Here is a 19848-nt window from a genome sequence, read left to right as displayed (position 1 = left end):
CGGTAGGATAAGTTATACATGTGACACTGAAGCGTGCTTAAGGGCCTTTGACAGCCAAGTTTCACCTGAGATTAAGATGTAGGGACAGGGGTGAGGAGGAGACGGATGTGGAATATGACCAAAAGCGATGCACAAGAGAATTTGATGGATTGCTTGTGATTTGGGGTGAAACAGGAGGACTCTTGACACAGACTGTGATCAAGCAGAGGAACAGATGGTAAGGCAAAGCATCAGCAGATGTGGGGAGGAAAAAAAAGCATTTTTTTGCTCTTCCATGCAGTCAGCCTACACTAGAAAAGGGAGAAACAAATGGATGGTTTTGGGCATGTTGAGATCGAAATAGTGTTGGAATTTTCTACAATTTAAGACATTTTCCTAACTGAAACTGTGACGTAAACCTGTGGGACTGACCACATTTTCCAGCCAAGAAAATGGTAATAAATCTATTACTGCAAAACTGATGCCTTCATGTGATAATATTCCAATGATTCTTACAGCCCAAACCCGAGAATGAAGTCAGTCAAGAATATGAATACAAACTATTTATTTGCTCTTTTGCGTTACAAACCATTTGGCATTTTCGAAGAAATCAAAATACAAATACCTCAGTGTAGTGTATTATCCCCTAACCACAGGCCCTTTGTGTACTGGCCAAACAAATACTGAAGCTCCCGTGTAAATGAATGAAAGTGGAAAACTTAGGCACAGTTTATCTCTCTCATTTCAGTTATTGTCACGTTAGGTTTAAAAGGGTGCACTGAGGCAAAAATGACTTTACAATTCTGACACACACACATAAAAAAATGTGTCCCACTAAATCTTACTGTGCTGTAAATTGAACTACGAAGCTGATCCCTGTCCAGCCGTAGCGTGGAAATATCTTCTGGAAGCTCTAATTTCCTCTCGTGTGTATTCTTTTTAAAGGTTTTATAGTAGTATTGGCAAAAAGAGTATGCTAATTCTGCATGTGATTAAAGAATCATATGTGATTTTGCAGCTCGGTACTGTCACGGATGAGGAGCTCTGGTGATTTTCTTCTTATTCTATCACCGTTTTCGCCCATATGCAAGTTTACTCTGGCTCAGCTGTGACGGACGTGTTTCAAGTGGAGTCTAAAGTCAAATAATCAATCAATTGCTCTATCGGGTCTCAGTTTAACTACTCATTACATCAAGTACTGGTACCAGTAAACAAGGCATCTTTGGTCAAACTGTGACTGTTTGGAATGAGAGCATATGGAGACCGATAGACAGCCACAGTCACTCGGTGTGTGGTAAAAGCAAAAGCTTCAGCCATCTTTAAAATAGCCATTGGACCTCAGTCAAGTGAAAAGTGTTGTGCTGTCAGCACTAACAGCAACTAACCTTGGAATTATGTGTACTGGCTGCTGTAATAGCATTTGCACTGCAGCATGTGGGGGCACCTGTGGCATAGGTTGAACAAATTATGACCTGAAGATGGAATGATACTGAGCATCCACAGTGCAGCGGAGCTGTTGGCGGCTCACATGAGCCTTGTGATGGCACCAGACAGGAAGTCCTCATAGCTGAGGCGGATGTTGCCCGCCATGGCGGTGTCCCTCTCCCTGAACGTCTGTGTCATGCTTTGCAGCTGCGTGCACACCTGGATGAAGCGGTCCAGCTGTATGCCGGGGCGCCCGCCTCCTGTGCTGAAGCGCTGCACCAGCGTCTCGGTGAACTGGGGGCTGAGGTTGAAGCCCATCTGAGCTAATGCTGAGGAGCGGAGAAAGATGGATCAGGGACTGAAATATCACAATAAACCAACAGACAAGCAAACGGTGATACCTTGGTGTAGCTCTGTGCCACTGATGGCTCCTGAGCGGTCCCTGTCATATTGCTGAAACAACGCTCTCCACTGCTGCATGAAGTCCCACAGAGCCGAGAAGCCAAACAAGTCTATTCGACCTGACCGTGTCTTGTCAAACATGTCTAAAAGGAAACATAAATCAAAGCACGCTCAGATAAACACCTATCAAAGCACCCCCCCACCCCACAGTTACTGTTCTACTTTCTTTCACAACAAAGCACAAATGTTTCAGCGTGTTCCCACTGAGTCCCTCGTCCATCATCATGAACCTTCTCCTTGTAACAAGTCACACATTTCCCATCATTGTAATAGAATACATTATTCACTGCCGGGCAAATGCAGCTGGACTGTAAAGATAGTCACACAACTAACAGGCACCCAGACAAACAGGACTGTGTTTTTTTTTCTTCCAGGCCAAGTCCTCACTGCATGTCTCCTATTAGAAGCAGAGGAGATCTTTGTTTATATGTTTGGAAACCCTGAGGGAACTACTTACACCGAGCCTACTTTCTTTTTATCTGCCATTCTTTCATCCATTTATTGATCTTTTTCTGGGTAACTTCCCTCTCTCATTTGCTGCAGCTATTCAAGTCGCTGATAGCATTTCCCCCATACTTTAACTTCAAGTCATTCTGCCTCCAGAAACCCTGTCAAGGCATTAAAAACCAATTCATCAGCCGATCGCTCTGTTCAGCGCCCGCGTGACTTACTTATCATCATGAAGCAGGTCTCGTCATTAAAAGCGGACCAGTTTGAGTTGACGAGCGCCTGTTTCAGCTCCTTTGGGTTGATGAAGCCGCTGCGGTCCGTGTCGACAGTCTGGAACCACTGGTACGCTTCTGGGTTAACACCAGGAGGGACGTTACCTAAGCAGAGACAAAACGTGAGAGGAAGGTGAAGGGGAAAGAAGAGCCGTTCAGACCGGCTTTGAAGTCAGTTGTTCTCTCAACATGGTCTTACTTCCATCTATTCTTCAGTCCCTTTTTTCATGACCAACCAGTCTGATTTACTCTATTTCTCATTTTCAATCCAAATATATATTCATTTTTTCTTCTTTTCTACCACTTATTATTTGGTTATTATTCAAATAAAGTTCCCTGGCTCTGAGAAGTTGCGTGGAGGAACATAAATAATGAAAGAAAGACAAAAAGTAAGAATATTCCTGGAAATGAAATGGCTGCTGTGCTCCAGTGCTAATGCCATAAAAAAAAAAAAAGAAAAAAAAAAAGCAATCATTAATTGAGAACCTTTCTCAGATTGTGTGACGGCTGGAACCGTGCTGCCTTCGTTCAAAAGAAACTCCAATAATCAATCTTTTGGCAATTATAAAACCAGCTGGGATTCAGCTAAAAACTACCTCTTCCTCATCTGCCGCACAGGCTCAGTGTTTCATAAGCACCGAAACAGTGAAGGTAAAGAGACGATCGGGGGTCTTTGGAGGAGCCACCTCCGCAGGAGGGAGGCAAGCAGAGAAGAGGTCTGAGAGAATATGGTGTGAGAAGAAGGGAGTAGAGAGACAGCTTATCGTCGGAAAAATTAATGGGGATAGAAGGACAGGTGACACTCCAGGCTGGACCCTGATGGATTCTATCCCTGTGGGGAACGATGGCAACACACACCATCTGGTTCTGACTTACGTTTAGCTGCTACTAGAAACAGTGCAAACATGGGCGCGCACACACACACACACACACACACTCTCAGCCCATCTGTCTCTTACTCTGTTTAGCCCTCGCTCAGTATTACCGGAGTCATCACTCCAGCCGTGCAGTCCTGCTGAGGGGCACAAACTGAGTCCTGTCGCTACATGACTGTCTGCGAACGCGAGTAATTTTCTATCCATCATCCCACCAGAAGGCGAGAGAGGAAGAGAACGGGAGCGGCAATGAAGAAGCGGCCTGAGAGACGACCTGCAGTATCGCTGTGTATAAACTATGCCTGTTAAAATCTTACAGGCATCCAACTGCTTACAGAGCTCCAGCTCGTCATTACCTGGGGGGGCATTGTATCCGTTAGGTCCTCCGTAAGGTTGACCCCCGTAACCCCCATAATGCCCATGGGGGGCACCACCATGTCCGGACCCATATTGCCCTCCATGACTTGGGACTCCATAACCGCCATAGGGACCACCTGTTGGACCTGCTGCCCCTCCATAAGGAGCTGAGGGGTGAGCCCCATAGGGACCCCTACCTCCGCCATACGGAGCACCTGGTGGTGGGTTGCCTCCTCCTGGATAGCCCTGGAGGGAGAGATAAGGACAACAGTCACTAAAAAACTAAAAAAATGGGACAAATAAAAGCCATGCAAGGGCCATCACGAAACCTTTCACCATTAGGAGTACTAGATTCTAAGTAGCTGTAACTAACTGTGAAGAATAAGAGACTAAGACCTATGGTGTTCAGATCCTTATGACACTTGCAGATGAGCTCTGACTCGAGCTGATTTTCACGACTTAACCAGAGACACTGTTCAGAAGGCACACACTTTTTCTTCTTCTTATAAGGTCAGACAGATGTGTGTCAGGAGTGACAACAAAGCCAGAAGGTTGAGAGACTAAACACACCAGTGAGAACGGATTGTTTCAGAGCACAGATCTGAGGAAGGGCACCAGACACTGTCTGCGACATTAAAACTGCTCTAAAGCACGACGAGCCCTTAAACAACTGCTTTTTTTTTTTGCTTTGTCATTGTGGAGAATTGTCAGCAAACTGATGAAAACTTGTGTTGGTCTGAAACTCTGTGTGTACCGTGTAGCTTCTCACATAACTTACAGCTCCAAATAGCCCGAAGGTATGTTTACGCTAATTACACATGAAGCTTTTTAGAGATAAGACTGTTTTGTTTACCGTTTACCTTAACTTAACACTTATTGCGGTAATTATGAACAGTACTTTTTTTAAATTATTATTTTTATTATAGCTTAAGTGTCTTAAGAAACCTTCAGAAGGACTTATACATTATAAAATAAACGTATCCCTATCATTTTTAGCAGGAAAATGACTCAACACTAGATAACTCGGGTTAAGATAAAGCGCACTCATTTAAATAACCGACTAATGATCGGACTGGCTCACTATTTATCGATAAAATAACAAAGAAGTTAATGAGCTTTATTTTCGCCTGGCAGTTTAAACTAGGAAGAGTTTATTAGTTCCACGGTACTCCGGGAATGCTTTTTCATATTAAAAAACTGCAACACTAGCACCAGCTGACGTTGGAACAACACCCTGCTAACCACTGCAAACAAATGAATGGTTGACGTTTCTCGTGTAAACCAGTAGTTACGTTGCATCAAGCTAATAAAGCAAAGTATACACTACTTAAACAATTCAGACATGCCAATATAACTCACACAGACAAGACACAAGCTGAAGTTTTCAGTACCTGGCCGTAATGGAAACTCATGTTATGTTTTACAGACTTCACTTCCTCCAACAAGGCATCCGTAAATGCGGATACAGCGCCGGCTGGTTCTGGGTCGCTATTGGTTGATTTGTCTGTCAATCGAAGCTTCGAGCTCTGCTTCTGATTGGACAGTACAGTGGAAAAAACGATGACTACAGAACAACATGCCCATCCTTTTAGTCAAATAAAATTTGGTGGTTTGTTCGTGAGTCACTCGTTGTGGAACTCAAATGTAGGTATTCCGGTTTGGCTGTCCGGGATGACAGCCATAATAATAATTTATTGTGAAAGGAAGAGAGGACACACTGTAACAGTGTGGGAAAATGACTTTATAGGTTGCAACAATAAATATAAAATGTTGAGAAAAAAAATATATCATCTACAATGTTACTTAATTTCTTTAAAAAATCTTTGAGGGTACAGGAAACATTTATGTATCTACAACTGGCTTAGATAAGTCCAAATATATCTTCATGAAGAAATTCTGATTAGAAATAGATTTAAATCTCTGTTTCTGATTGATGCTGGAAATGCACTTGTGTTAAAGTTAAAATTTTTCAATTATATCTTATTATATCTTATTCATTAGCAGATTTATATGTATATATATATATATATGTATATATGTATATATATATATATATATATGTATACATATATATATATATACATATATATATATATACATATAAATCTGCTAATGAATATATATATATATATATATATATATTACATCACCTGGGATGGTCTTTTAGCAATTTATACTTATAAATGGCAACAAACACTTACATTTTCTAGTAGCAAATGATACAATTACAAAAACAGAAATAGACACAGACACAGACATAGACATACACTTATTCTCACATAGCACATCATTCATATTACATCGTTCCCAAAAAAATACTCTAATTTCCACTTCAAACCTCTATTTTGACAAATACATTTGGGTTCACAGAGTGATACCTCAGAATGTCATTTAATATAATAATATCTACAAATCCCTGATGTGAAGGATGTCTGTGGAGTCTCTCCGTACTCCACGGAGACTCGTGCAGGCGCTTCATGTGCTTGGCTTCGTTTTTCAGCAAAGTCTCTCCCACACCGAGCGTTACTTTTTACTAGATGTTGCCTTCTCAGCTTTGATGTTAGTGAGGTTCTGGATAGAGACCGTTGGATCCATTCTGACAGAGTTTTTGGACCGGAATTCTGTACGTGGTGCTGACAGCGGTGCCATCTCATGACTCTCTACAAACATTCTTCGGTCTGCCTCTATCTTCCTCTTAATTAATTTCTGGATACGTTTGCAGATGAGGTAAATCATCTCACAGATGCACATGAAGATGCAGGCTGCAGAGGTAACCACCATGAACAGTGTGAAGATTTTTTTTTCTGTGGGCCGGGATATGTAGCAGTCCACCGTGTTGGGGCAAGGCTCCAGGGAACACTTGGACAAGCGGGGCATGTCATAACCTTCATAAATGTGGTACAGGATGTAGAGGAAGGCAGCATCAAAACTTGCCTTGAAGATCAGACTCGCCTATGAGAGAGGATGAATATGGGTTAAAAAAGGGGTAAATACAGGCAGTAAGTATTTTTTGGATTTTCGATCACACAAAAAGTACATTCAAATTCTTTGCTCTTACCAGGTATGTCCACCACAGTCCCCCACGCTTCTTGCCAGGGTTGGCATACAGATGGGCACCCTTGTGGGAGGTGGTGTACTTCATGTCCTTCTGCTCTCGGTACTTGACGTGTCCAACAACCATAAGTGACGGGCAGGTGACGAAGATGAGCTGCAGGGCCCACAGGCGGATGTGAGAAATGGGGAAGATGTGGTCATAGCACACGTTGTTGCAGCCTGGCTGGGCAGTGTTGCAGACAAAGTCTTTGCTCTCATCTCCCCACACCCGCTGAGCTGCGACCACGAACACCATCACCCTGAAGACGAAGACCATCGAGAGCCAGACCCGACCGAAGACGGTGGAATATTTGTTGACTCCGCTGAGGAGCGCCTCCAGACCAGACCAGTTCATGACTGCTGCCTTGGAGGACGGGACGGAAGAAGCTGAAGGAGATAATGAGGCTGGTCAAGAGACTAGCTGGGAGAAACGTCTTGATGATCCAAACCTGAGCAATGAAAAGAAAGTAGATTACAGATAGTAGTTCATAAAGCATACGGATGTTAAAACTACCTTAATAGGATAAATAAAGAGCGCTGCACATGTCATTCTATAAATTTAATTTACTTTTTTTTTACCTACTTTTTCTAAACTGAGGATTCCACAACAAGATGGTTGACTAGACAGAGAAAGATTTATAAAACACGAGTACAAGTGGATTGCCTGAGAAACAGAAGAATAGATTTCCAGGCAGCAACTTCGCATCTGTTTTAAAAGCAGGACAGGTTTCATAAGATAAGACTGCTCTATCAGGCATGTTGCTTGGCACTATGCCAGATGCTTTACTGCTCTGATCGGTCGTTCAAATTTCGTCTGGAAACTTTTCAGCCAGCACCCGCTGATTCTGCCCATAGGAAAGAAAACGTGACCAGAGAGGTTCTAGACCAATTTGCATGAAGTATTTGTCTTATGATGAGAGACTGAAATAGAATTCAATGGAAAGAAAGCTGTGGATATCCAAATTGGAGAATTCAAGACAAGAAAATAACCTGTGAGGTATAAAAAAGGTACCAAACTTAGGGGGCAAACAACTGCTGGATCTGACAGCCCAACAAAGAACTAACTCTAAATGACCTTTAGTCACAAGCTGTTTGCAGCAAAGACACACAGTTTGTTCCCATTTCTTTAGTTGGTTCCGCGGAAATGACAAAGGTAACACATTTTGAAACACATAAGAAATACTACTTATATTATTATTTTATTATTATCATAATTATCATTATTTAGTATTAGCTGAAAAGTTGACACATCTTGGCATTTTGTGCTGTGTTTCTTAAAAGAGTTTTGAAGAGACAAGTGGAGGACAAAGAGGAGTTGTTAGACTTGAAAAGCAAACTCTGCAGCAAATTTACTGGGTCTGAGAGCGATGTTCCAAAGACAAAAGAAAAAAAATCCAGCATCGAGCTGACTCATAAGCCGAGAGATGCATTTAACCCTTCAAATGATCCATCTACCGTTTGCAGAAGCCTCAACAAAACTGGTCAGCATGGAAGAGTCACTGTCAAGAAGCCATGTTTAAGAAAGGGGAAAAAGAGAGAAAAGGCTGAAAAAAAAAAATCGGTCTGAAATTCTTCAAGAAGCCTGGAGAGCTACTCCCAAGGACGACTTAAAGAAATAACAAGAAAGCTTGTCCAAGAGTTTTCAGGCTGTGGCAAAGAATTAACATAGAGGATAAAGGAATAATGATAGTTACTCACTTTCAAGCTTGTTAGAGCTGTAAAGACTCTATTTTGCCTTCTGTTTTGTATTTCCATGCATGTTTCAATTAATGATGGTATTGTAAACTCCATTCCATTGAAACGAATTTCTTGTGCAAAGGGTGGTTTTATTTAGTGTCCTCTCTGAATACACAGGGACGAGATTTCTGTTTGGGTAATAGAATATCTGAAGAAAATATTGCTGCTGTGTTCAACCATACACTCTCCACTTTCCAAGCATTGGCGCAATACAGCAGAACTGAATCAGTCAAGATAACAGAATGAATAGCAGAAATGCAGAGGTATGGATGAGTATTGTGAGGCATCATGAAGATTCTCCCGAGGGAATAAATGGTGGGAAATAAATGATTTAAAGTCTGTTTTTGAACCTGTAGTTCTGTCCATGTTCTAGCTCTGGTGTTCATGTTTACGCATGTGTCGATAGATTGCTGCACCTATTTCCCATTTTCTTGGCAATATTCATTGAAATGTGGGGAGGCTCACGCTGTCAGACTTTGGCACCGCGCTGTAGAGGCCCTGCATGTACTTGCCTGGAAAACTTAAATCTTTCAAACTCTAAATAGCCAGGTATTAACCTCGTTCAAGCTGAAATAAGTTGTAATTTTCAAAGACTCAACAAAGCTCTTCACAAAAACAATTTAACACGCCGCACCATTGTCTTCACAGAGGGAAGTGCATACTTCATGACAGGTTAGCTGAAGTGTGAAACAGGTTGAGTGTTGCTTTAAAGATTTACACGTTTGTGGTTAGAAGTTGATTACTTATTTGCAGTTTCAGAAACGATTTTGTAATCCAGTTATCCAAATAGTGGTTGATGCAAAAGTGAATAAGAGATAAGAGAAATACATTTCACATGCAATATTAAACCTTACATTTACAGCACAATGGATTGCATTCTTTTTTTCTTTTCTCTGCCTTTGTATCAGTTACACCGCAATAGTAACACTGAAGCCATTGCAGCCTCTCTATGGGGTTATTCCTTAGCTCTAACAAGCTGGATAGACAATCCCAAACAGAAGAGCATCAGGTGTGGAATCAAAACAAACAGGCATCATTTTCACAAATTCATTTTCTGTTATAGGTGTTTTCGCATTAACACAGAGCAGCCTTTTCAATACTGACTCATTATATACCAGTGGGTGAGTCATCACCTGAGCCTCCTTTTGCTTGAAAGACAAACCAATACTAGCCTCTCCATTAGTCGGCTGTTTGAACAGCAGTGTGGCTAAACAGGCAGCTGCGGTCGTCAGTGTAATCCAAAATGTCTGTTGCAGTCTCTCTTCTTCAGAGGAAGAATTTCATTTGTCACTCGCAGTGTCATGGGAGCTGTGCTTTGACATAATGAGGAAATTTACTTAAAAAAACACTAATAATGTGCATTTAGTGATCTTTAAAGATAAAGACTTTATAGGTGCAGCTTTTCTAAATCACCTGCACATTTTTTTTGTTATTTTTGAAGCTTTGAAATACATATTTAGTTTTGTTTAATTTAAGTGTAGACATAAGGAGAGTCTACTGCACTTCACAAGGGTAAAGCTTTGTCTGCCACTGCTTTCCGACAACAGAAAAAGTGCTGCTCTTTTACATTTACGTCTCATTTTGACGAACGCTCAAAGCTTGACAGAGAAGGAGTTGGATAACAGCCTCGCTGCCCAGTCTTCCATTTCAACTCTGTCTCATCTAATCCCAATAATTTGAATTCTGAGATGCTCCCTGTCACCATTTCAACATCACTGTAGACATATTGAGCTGTCAAATCAGTTGCTATTTTCTCTCTCATCCAGCATTCCTGACTATTAAATTACGTCGTATAAAAAAAAGACTCAACTCAGAATCAAAACACGGGCTTTTGAAAGCCAGACACGTTCAATCACTGCTGATGTTACCTGCACTTTACCTCTCCTTCTAAACTGATAACACAGCCACGGGCATTAATCTTATAGCGTGCCCCGGCCTGTGCGCCTGGGGACGGATGTTATTCAGTTCTACCTATAGAACAGTGCTTTTCTTTTCTAAAAGTGCCACACAGACTGGATCATCTTTAAGACAGCACTAATATCCCAATGCAGGTGCACAGTATGTGTCATTGCTTTTTGAGAAAATGCAGTTAGTATGGGATTTTCTGTTCTAATTCTGTGCAAAATTGCATGTAAGTTCGAGGTCACATTCAGCCCAGATAAGAGAGAAAAGTCTCAGAGACAACAGTATATCTTGTCTGATGGAGATGGCAAACCTGGACCACAATTTCTTTTCCTACTTGTTGTAGATTGCAACATTGACAACAGCCGTCCTCATCCATCTCTTTTCCAGGGGTTTGTCCTTCTCTTTGTTGTGACAGAGCACATATATTACTCTTTCTCGGATTGCGTGGTGCATTTGATACCAGTGTGCTAACTCACTGTGATGCAAATATAACTTTAATGCAACTGTGATGGACTTGTATAAATCGACAAACATAAACACTGACATGCAACAGGTGAGGCCCAAACATAGTTACTGAGTCAGACAATATTTGGTTATACTTCAGCACCTTTTCTTGCACAATGATATATCATCTGGGACTTGCTCTGCAGGTTGAGCCAGTGTGAAACACTTCTCTATTCACCAACGGTACATTGTCTATTTAAGTCATAGCTCCTGGCAGACAAGGTAGGGCCGAGGTTATCTTGAATGGCCATAATTTTCTGTCTTTCACACACATTTTTTTACCTTCAACCTGACAATTTTTAGACTAACACGAATCATACGAAGGAGAAAAGCGCAGGCGATACAGTTTTGTTCAAAATCCTTCCAATTGCCTCTCTTAAGAAATCTCACTCTTTGATATGTGCCAGAGCTGAACATAAATCCCCTGACATGAGTCTGTCTAGTTATACAATGGAAAAAGAGAAGTATGAAAAATGTTCTTGTTCTTTTGGAATACTTTTTTCCACACACTATCTTTTGTCCTCTTGGATCTTTTTTTGAAAAAAATAAATTGAACAGAAACTGAATTGAAATCCAGCAATCAATTTATGATACATATATTTTCTTGAGCCATAAACTCATAAATATAGACAAAAATAAAGCACCTTACCCTAGACAGAAGGAATCACTATAAAGAGATTTCTCCTGAAAAGGAAGTGAGCGTTGGATGTCAGCTTCTCTTCTGCCTGTTGCTAAATGGCTTGGTTTCACCTGCATATTTAAAAGGGGTTGGCTTTAAGGTGTGGTCCTGCTTTAAGAGTTAAGGACAGGGAGGAGCATTCCATACAAAGAGTTGCATGCTCTAACCCACAGGTAATTCAAATCTCTACTGGTATGGCGTGGAATAAACTCCCTCTGGGTAATTGTTTCGTGAAAATGGATGTGACAGAGAAAGACAGGGAAACAGTGTGACAGAATTTTGTGTACTGTAATGAGAAACCATGTGATAATGAGAGTGAAACCAAAAGAGATTTACTGGAAATGATGAGGAAAGGGCAGTTGGACACCCTCTCAAATCTGCATTTTGTTCCATATGACACGCGACTGAGGCAAATCAGTCAAATAGGATGCAAAATGTATTCCTTGTGTTAGCACTGGCTTCTGTCATTTAACCTTTAGATCCCACTTTATGTGTTCTTCATACACTCATATTTTCTGGCTTGCTTGAGTACACAATTGTGAGTGCATGCATGTACACACACATAAAAAGTGCACTGCAGGCTGCTCTTTTTTGCCCTACTCAAGATAAAAATACTGAGACAGAATTTAGAAAATAAAAGTGAAAGAAAATTACAGAAAGAGAGACTATTGATATGAGTGAAAACATGTCCCTTCTGGCTTCATATTAAACTCTCACAAAGTGAGTCACATTTCTTTATACTCAGCACTTAAACGTGTAACAGATGCATTCTCATGCTACAGACTCCCATGTGTTCCTCGGGAGGGAGAGATTTCTCTTTGTAGAGGGTTTTTTGATTGTTTGTTTGTCGACATAGTTTTTCTTTAGTTTCTGTATGATTTGCTGACACACCCATTTGCCAGGTATGCCATGAATGCAACGTGTATACTAAGTGGAACTACAGTACATGAACCAACAAAGATGTCCTTAAATAATAGATATGCAGGTGTTTTTTGTGGAAGATGAAAACTAAGTGCTCAGGGTTTTTTCCACACAGTATTGTTACTATGTGAGCAAGACAGAGACTGAAAAAAAATGGAAACAAAGGGGAAGAACTACCGCAGGGTGATTCCGTACTTAAGTTAGGGTGTGTCAAAGTAATGTTAATCAACCTCACCTGTAACTTAAAAGCCAAAAGTCAGGTTGTCTCATTTGGTTTCTATTTTACCCATGACACAAGTCAGTCCTTTTTAAAAATGGGGACTGTACTCAGCTCAAAATAGAACAGTCTGCAGAGAGCTGAGTTCTGCAATAAATATGATGCTATCTTGCACTGATGCGATGCAGACAGGAGGAAGATCAGACAGGGAGAAAGATGAATGCCTTTCAACAAAGAATGTTATTCCCTCCACTGGCCTCTAGAGAATGCTGATGCTCCATCATCTTAACATACTTTTTTCTTGTTAGGCAGACAGAAAAATGTAGAGGAAGGCAAGAAATCTTAAGCAGACTGAGAGGGGGAATCTCATCTCTCCTGTTACGACTGAAAGCTCCATAATGTGTTCGAAATATATAATTGTACTGACCAAATGTTCTGAAAAAAATAAAACATCTACTCTGCTTTCTGTCACAGCGACACATTTAACTCGTCAATCGCTTTTGGTTCTTGGAAGACATGGAGGTGCTCAGCTGATCAGAATGAGCTCATTTAATTAGAATGTCTCTGCTCTACATGAGGTGGGAGCCGTATCCTCCTCCACAAAGTCTTGGAATGAATATTACATGTGGAGGTGTTTGACAGGTGAGTCTGTGAGTGTGGACTGACTCACTGCTGGTCACAGTAATGCTGGAGCTCCCAGAGGTTGTTTTCATGCCTGGTATGTTTGTTTAGTTCAGTATGAACTTGATCGTTTCAACATTCCTCTAACCTTGCTGCGCTGGCCTCGTAAACACGTTTTGCAATGTGTGGGATGCTTGCAGGCATTTTCCATCATTGCAGTTGAGTTGTTAACCATTGTTTCCAGGAAATGTTGCCATAAAGGTAAGTCCCACAGCAGGTAAGTCCCCTTCTGTTTTGGACAAAAGTTTTAAATTCTTGTTATCTTCTGATATGTTACTTTCTCTTTCTTTTCTCTCTCTGGGCTAATGATGAGCCATGCTCACGAATTATCCGCCTCAAACAATGCGATTACATACATTTGAAAATAGGATAAATATGAAGAAGAAAGAAAAAAGATGTTTTCATAGTGCTCCGAATGACTCAAAAATGAACTTTTCTCAGCGAGATAAACCCAGTGTTGGATTTTGTAAGATAACAGTGGTTCCTCTTAAAATTAGGAAAATAAAAATGAGCTTATGCTTGAAGTTATTTGAAAATAGGATAAATATGAAGTATAATGCAGTTTCAAGTTAGTTTGAGTGAATACTTCCTAAGGTATGCGGTCTGTATGTTTCAGATTTTCAGTACAACTCAGAGTCCTGACATCTGCAAAAACCCTCAGATGACTCTGCGGATGTGGGATGTGCCTGTGGTGGACAGAAAGCTTAGTACAGGGAATTGTTGAATTGCTTTGTTGCACGGTGAGGGAACAAACCAATTCCTCTAAACATCAACAAGATGAAGTAGGTATTTGTTTTTTGGGGGAATTCTATACACACACCTTTTTCATCCAACCCTCTACACAACATAATGAATAACAACTTAGTATCTTCAGTCAGAGGCTTATTCAGTTCGACTGCAATTAGAACCTGTACATAAGGTCATTTCTACCCACTACAGTAATCACTTACAATGACTCTCTGTGTTAGGAGAGTGGCCTTATATAGAATGCAATACATCATAGTGATTTTTCTTTTTTCTTTTGGTTAATAACAGTTTTTCCATTTGTTTGCACAGTGACAACTGATTTTTTCTTTGAGATTCACTGAGATTCAATGCAATATCCACCAAAACGATGAAAGAATGAAATGGGTGGCAGCGAAGCTCAGGGCTGACCATAGCTTGTACAGCTGTACAAAGATATAGATTAGATTTGAATCTTTATGAAAGGTCAATGACAGACAAAACACAGACATAGTGTGGAAACGAAACTAAAATAGATAGGATTAGATTCACCAGGTATGTCACATCTGCTGTATATGCTCATGACTGTGGCTACCTTATTTAGATAACAAATGCTTGTGTTTGGTATGAAGAAGATATGACTAGTAATGTCTCTTGCTTTTCTTCTTATGTGCAGGAAGGCTGATTCATTCTTAACCCAAATGAATTCTCAGGAACAAAAACAGCTCACAGTGCACTTTCAGTTTATTAAATACCTGTCTCAGTTAAGCAACCCTCTTGGAGTCATTATTTATTCTCCAACAAACTTGTCTGAATACATATAAGTACGAAGAACCAATTTCATAAACAAGTTCTACCATTTTTTGAGGGGGTGTGAAGACTTTTATCCTGAAAGGGATATGATTCACATCTTTTTAAAATAAGATTGAAGTACAAAAGACTGAAATGAACAGCACTCGCACTGCTCAATACTGTGAATCAGTATGGCACACTAAACAGCACCAATTCAAGAGAGGCTTTTCTTAAAATGTATGTTTGAAAGTGTTCTTGAGCATTGAAAAATGATAAATTCCACTCTTAAGGAATGGAAAAATATATCACAGGCTGTTATATCACAATACATCTTTCCCCATGAATGTGCAGATGTAAGAGAAATATGAGGACCAAATGAGGAGATGACAGTATCGACACCTGTTTCCATACACTGCTTGTGAAATTCAAAGTTTAGCTGGTGGTGGATCACACTGCTGCACCCTGGATAGCGTGCACAATGTTTGTTGGCAGTCCTAGATTTACTGACAAGTTGTATTGCTCTGTGACTGGAAAAGTTAAATACGTTCAGAATGATTGGTTAAGCATGTGTATGCACACCCTCATAATGCAGAAGTCCCTCAATAAGTAGTAAAGCCTAATAGAAAATGTGTGAAATAAAACTGGAACAAGTTCATTATCCTAAATTTGCTCATTGAAACATGCAAATATTTTCAATTAGGAGATATTATCAATATAAGACCCGCATTCAGAAGTCACTTGGATTCTGTCTCTCACAGCAACTTATGTTTACAAATCCTGCACTTCTCTTTTCACCTGTCAGGTCTGACTTTACTTCCAATATCCTAAAACAGTGTTTATCCATCTGCAGATGTGGCCTTTTTGCCTGGTCTCTTTGGTCATCCTCAGCAAACCTCCCTCAACCAATGCAACTGTTCAAGGTCTCCTGTTTCCTTCATGACTCCCCTCCTGACTCTTTTTTTCTGTGAGACCTGTGCTGCCACAATCATTGCTCCAGCTTGAGTCATTCCCTAGTGTGTCAGAGCTGATGACACCAAGCTGGGAACAGCTTTTTTCACTGCATGTTGTGACAGCACCGTATGTCCATGCCACTGTGGATGATGTCAGGATGACCCCTGAAAGAGGTCAACGTATACTTTCTCTTCCTTTTCCTGTCCATTAGACCGACTCCAGAGAAATGGAGTTTGTCAAAATGTCAGTTATGCAAAATAGATATATAAATAAAAATCAGCAGTAAGCTAATTTATGTCATGATTATCTGATTACTGTGGATCATTAAAACTGACAAAAATTGAAATAAAACCAGACATTTACACATCATTAAAACCCTAATATAACTCTGAATCTATTAAAGATATTATATAAGGATGATAAAAATCTCCTAATTCTTTTCAATTCTACATTTAGAAATGTTTGTCTTAAGTTGTTGAAATATTCTAATCTAATCATGTTACAATGCATTTTTTTTGTCATTCCATGACCCTGTTACAACCTATTTTGAAAAATTGGTGGCTTTCATAATGATCTAAATGAACGTGTACATTACAAAACAATTTACAGTCTCTCCATTTCTTCTAGCCAGGAGCACGCTTGCCATGCTTATTATATCTTCTGAGCCCTCGGGATTATTCATTTTCTTTTTTTCCGTATAGAATATCCATGATTTGCAAGTCATGGCATTCAGTTTCTGTTTATACAGCGTTCCAGCTTTTGTGGAAGCTTGATTGTGTGGAAAATGAGTCAGAAGCTATTTTCACACATGAACACCGTGGGTTTTCAGGAGAATGTGCAAAGAATTGTGGAGAAACTGCAGACTGAATTGTTTGCACATTTTTTTTTTAAGGACAGGTTTGGCTTTTGCTTAAACACTTCCATCCCTGAATAAAAAAAGTCAGGATTTTAGACCTGTCTGTTTAATGACTCAGCTCCATAATTCCGTGCAACAAAGTTTGTTAATTTTTTTAATGTCTTAGGAAGGTATAAAGTGTTTCCATGCAAACCTCTAAATGTGCTTTTTTTTTTACTTTAAGCATGGCATCGTGAATTGGAGTGTATGAGTTTCAACCAAATCCAGTTTTTTCAATAACACATGAACATGACATGTCATTTAGTGAGAAAAACATTTTGTGATGATGTGCGCCATTGTCTTTTCGCCTTGTTTGAGTAGGTCAACATTTGAAATTCTACAGAGTAACCTCTCCTTTTTGTATGTGGGTCTAGTGATTGTGGTGTTTCAGGGAGCAGTGTGCTGCATAATAAACTACATTACGGTGTTTTACTGACTGCTAAAAGCATAAAATTTCTCTTTTTGTCTTTATGCAGTGAATACTTTGCAATGTGCTTAATATGTTGATAATTGGAGGACTATTAATTTGGTGCTCACAAAGGGATTGTTGACTTTGTTAATGTAGGTTCTTCAAATTCAAAGTCTTTTTTCATATGTATTTAGTGGGTCCATGAAAAATGAATCAGACCATTCATATGCATGTCTATTATCATGTAATCTCTCATTTCATAAATAATGCATGATGTTATTCAAAAATGTTCTTCAATTACCTTGGAGACAAATCGAAGCATCAAGTTTGTTCTGGCATAACAATGAAATGTAGGATGATGCTAAGTGATGGTACTGCATGCACAACAAGTGGTAATCTGATAGATGTTCTTTCAGATTGGAAGCCAGTCCTCTGAGGCTTCTATTTCCAATCTATGGAGCAATTCACTCCTCAAGTATCTAGTTGATTTCATTATTCATCTTGTTACAAGACAACTGCTGCTCTTTTTGACAAGGCTTGTTATCCTCCTGATCGCTATGTATATAAATGGTTATTCAAGTTACATTCACAAATTGAATTTTTGTGATGGCATTTTGAATATTTTCTTAATAGCGCCAAACAAAGTACAGTTAAGAGTGATGGAAATGCAATTAGTTGAAGTCCTCCAACCCATAGAGCCATGTAGGTTGTCTGTTCATATCATTAGGTATAACTCATAACAGCATTCTCTAAATTAGTGGCCCCGTAGGCAGCACTAGATCACACTGTTATAACCATATTAGTTTTTATTTGCATCCTGAAATATGACTTTTTCCATGATGCTTTATTATATGCTGGCTGCAAAAGTCATTATGAAGTATCTATGTTTGAACAAGAATTAAGGCTCTAGTAAGGAGGCTGGAGGCACAACTGTATTTTCCTTCTTTTCATTAATTTAGTCTTTTCTCTTAATTTCACTTGCAATATCACCTGCTCTCGCCATGTTTTCCAAACTACTTGGGAAGGCTTAGTTAACATAGAAGCTACTTATTTTGGGCTTGGAATATAAACTTAGGATAAGACAGATGCCTCTAATCTTGTCAAAATTGTAGCACTGAACCCAAATCTTCCTTCCACTTTGTGAGATAACAGTGAAAGTCACACGGTTACCAAATTCATAGATTCATAACTTTCTCATTATTCATATTGCTACTTAATTTCCAATGGCAACCCGTCAAATAGTTCAACCTGGTCTCAGGAAACGTCCAAAAGAGAAATGAAGATACATGTAATTGTAATTGTAACTTTGACCAAGTGGTTTTCAAAGCATAAATCTAACCAGCTAAATATTAGCCTGTTGAATTTGAAGTGTTCACTTCTTTTATGACAGATACTGGAAGTTCAATTCAATTCAATTTTATTTATATAGCGCCAGATTACAACAATTGTCATCTCAAGGCACTTAAGTAATATAGTCCAATTCAAGCCAATTGGAATTCAATTCATTATAATCATAATCCAATTAATTCATATAGAGCCAATTCAAAAAATTAATATCCTAGCTAAGAAAACCAACAGATTGCACCGAAGCTTGTCTTCAGTCCAATCTCCCGTCCTGAGCGTGCCTGTGGCGACTGTGAAAAGGAACGACTCCCTTTTAACAGGAAGAAACCTCTGGCAGAACCAGACTCAGGAAGGGTGGCCATCCGCCTCGACCAGCTGGGGTTTGAGAGGACAGAAAAGAGGGAAAAGAGGGGGGAAAAACACCATAACGCCATTCAAAGGATATCTGTTGGAACAGGGAAACATACGTTAATAACCACAATAATGTCACATGTACATAAAATCAATTGTGAAATTAAACAGGGGGAAAAAGAGAGCAATGTGAGGAAATGTGTGACAGATGAGGTCCCCCAGCAGTCTAAGCCTATAGCAGCTTAACTATAGGATGTTTCAGGATTACCTGAGCCATCCCTAACTATAAGCTTTATCCAAAAGGAAAGTTTTAAGCCTAATCTTAAAAGTGGAAAGGGTGTCTGCTTCCCGGACATTTACTGGCAGCTTATTCCACAAGAGAGGGGCCTGATAACTGAAGGCTCTACCTCCCATTCTACTTTTAGAAACTCTGGGAACAACAAGTAAACCTGCAGTTTGGGAGCGAAGTGCTCTGTTAGGAAAATACCTTACAATTAGATCTTTAAGATATGATGGAGCTCGGTCATTAAGAACTTTATATGCGAGAAGAAGAATCTTAAATTCTATTCTGAATTTAACAGGGAGCCAATGAAGAGAAGCAAAAACTGGAGAAACATGATCTCTCCTGTTAGTTCTCATCAGAACTCTGGCTGCAGCATTTTGGATCAGCTGGAGGCTTTTCAGAGAATATGTGGGACAGCCCAATAATAAGGAATTACAGTAGTCCAATCTTGAAGTAAGTCCTGTAAGGTTCTAGTCCTGTATCCATTAATTTGTGTCCCACAACACAAATCAACAGATCATGTTTCATGACAGTTTCACAAAC

The 19848-nt window shown here is 39.8% G+C and overlaps 2 protein-coding genes across 3 annotated transcripts; both read right to left on the bottom strand.

The window, feature by feature from the left end:
- Positions 1–527: 527 nt before the first annotated feature.
- pef1 (penta-EF-hand domain containing 1) lies at positions 528–5314 on the bottom strand. Its single transcript, XM_072370374.1, has 5 exons — positions 5212–5314; positions 3820–4066; positions 2538–2693; positions 1806–1949; positions 528–1733 (listed from the first exon to the last, which is right to left on the bottom strand). Exons 1-5 carry the CDS (start codon positions 5230–5232, stop codon positions 1504–1506), a joined length of 798 nt encoding a protein of 265 aa, XP_072226475.1. The 5' UTR covers positions 5233–5314; the 3' UTR covers positions 528–1503.
- Positions 5315–6144: 830 nt separating this feature from the next.
- On the bottom strand, positions 6145–11753 carry gjb9b (gap junction protein beta 9b). Of its 2 annotated transcripts, XM_072370863.1 has the most exons (4): positions 11709–11753; positions 6879–7362; positions 6348–6772; positions 6145–6263 (listed from the first exon to the last, which is right to left on the bottom strand). In XM_072370863.1, exons 2-4 carry the CDS (start codon positions 7266–7268, stop codon positions 6227–6229), a joined length of 852 nt encoding a protein of 283 aa, XP_072226964.1. In that variant the 5' UTR covers positions 7269–7362; positions 11709–11753; the 3' UTR covers positions 6145–6226. The 2 variants fall into 2 exon arrangements, with proteins under 2 accessions (XP_072226964.1, XP_072226965.1); XM_072370864.1 differs by lacking the exon at positions 6145–6263 and having other exon boundaries at positions 6330–6772.
- Between the last annotated feature and the right edge of the window lie 8095 nt (positions 11754–19848).

The sequence above is a fragment of the Leuresthes tenuis genome, unplaced genomic scaffold (genome assembly GCF_036924035.1).
Source record: "Leuresthes tenuis unplaced genomic scaffold, fLeuTen1.0.hap1 SCAF_18, whole genome shotgun sequence".
Classification (NCBI taxonomy): Eukaryota; Metazoa; Chordata; class Actinopteri; order Atheriniformes; family Atherinopsidae; genus Leuresthes; species Leuresthes tenuis.
The sequence above is the reverse complement of the archived record's forward strand: the minus strand, read 5'-3'. Positions and strand labels throughout refer to the sequence as shown.

Bases quoted from the DNA above. Each gene is read 5' to 3' on its own strand.
- pef1 (XM_072370374.1), bottom strand. From the start codon at position 5,232: ATGAGTTTCCATTACGGCCAG. The intron at 4,067-5,211 runs GTACTGAAAACT...CTCTCCCTCCAG, and splicing joins TGAGTTTCCATTACGGCCAG to GGCTATCCAGGAGGAGGCAA. The intron at 1,950-2,537 runs GTAAGTCACGCG...GTTTCCTTTTAG, and splicing joins GACCTGCTTCATGATGATAA to ACATGTTTGACAAGACACGG.
- gjb9b (XM_072370863.1), bottom strand. From the start codon at position 7,268: ATGAACTGGTCTGGTCTGGAGGCGCTCCTCAGCGGAGTCAACAAATAT. The intron at 6,773-6,878 runs GTAAGAGCAAAG...CCTCTCTCATAG, and splicing joins GACTGTGGTGGACATACCTG to GCGAGTCTGATCTTCAAGGC. The intron at 6,264-6,347 runs GTAACGCTCGGT...TGGAGTACGGAG, and splicing joins AAGGCAACATCTAGTAAAAA to AGACTCCACAGACATCCTTC.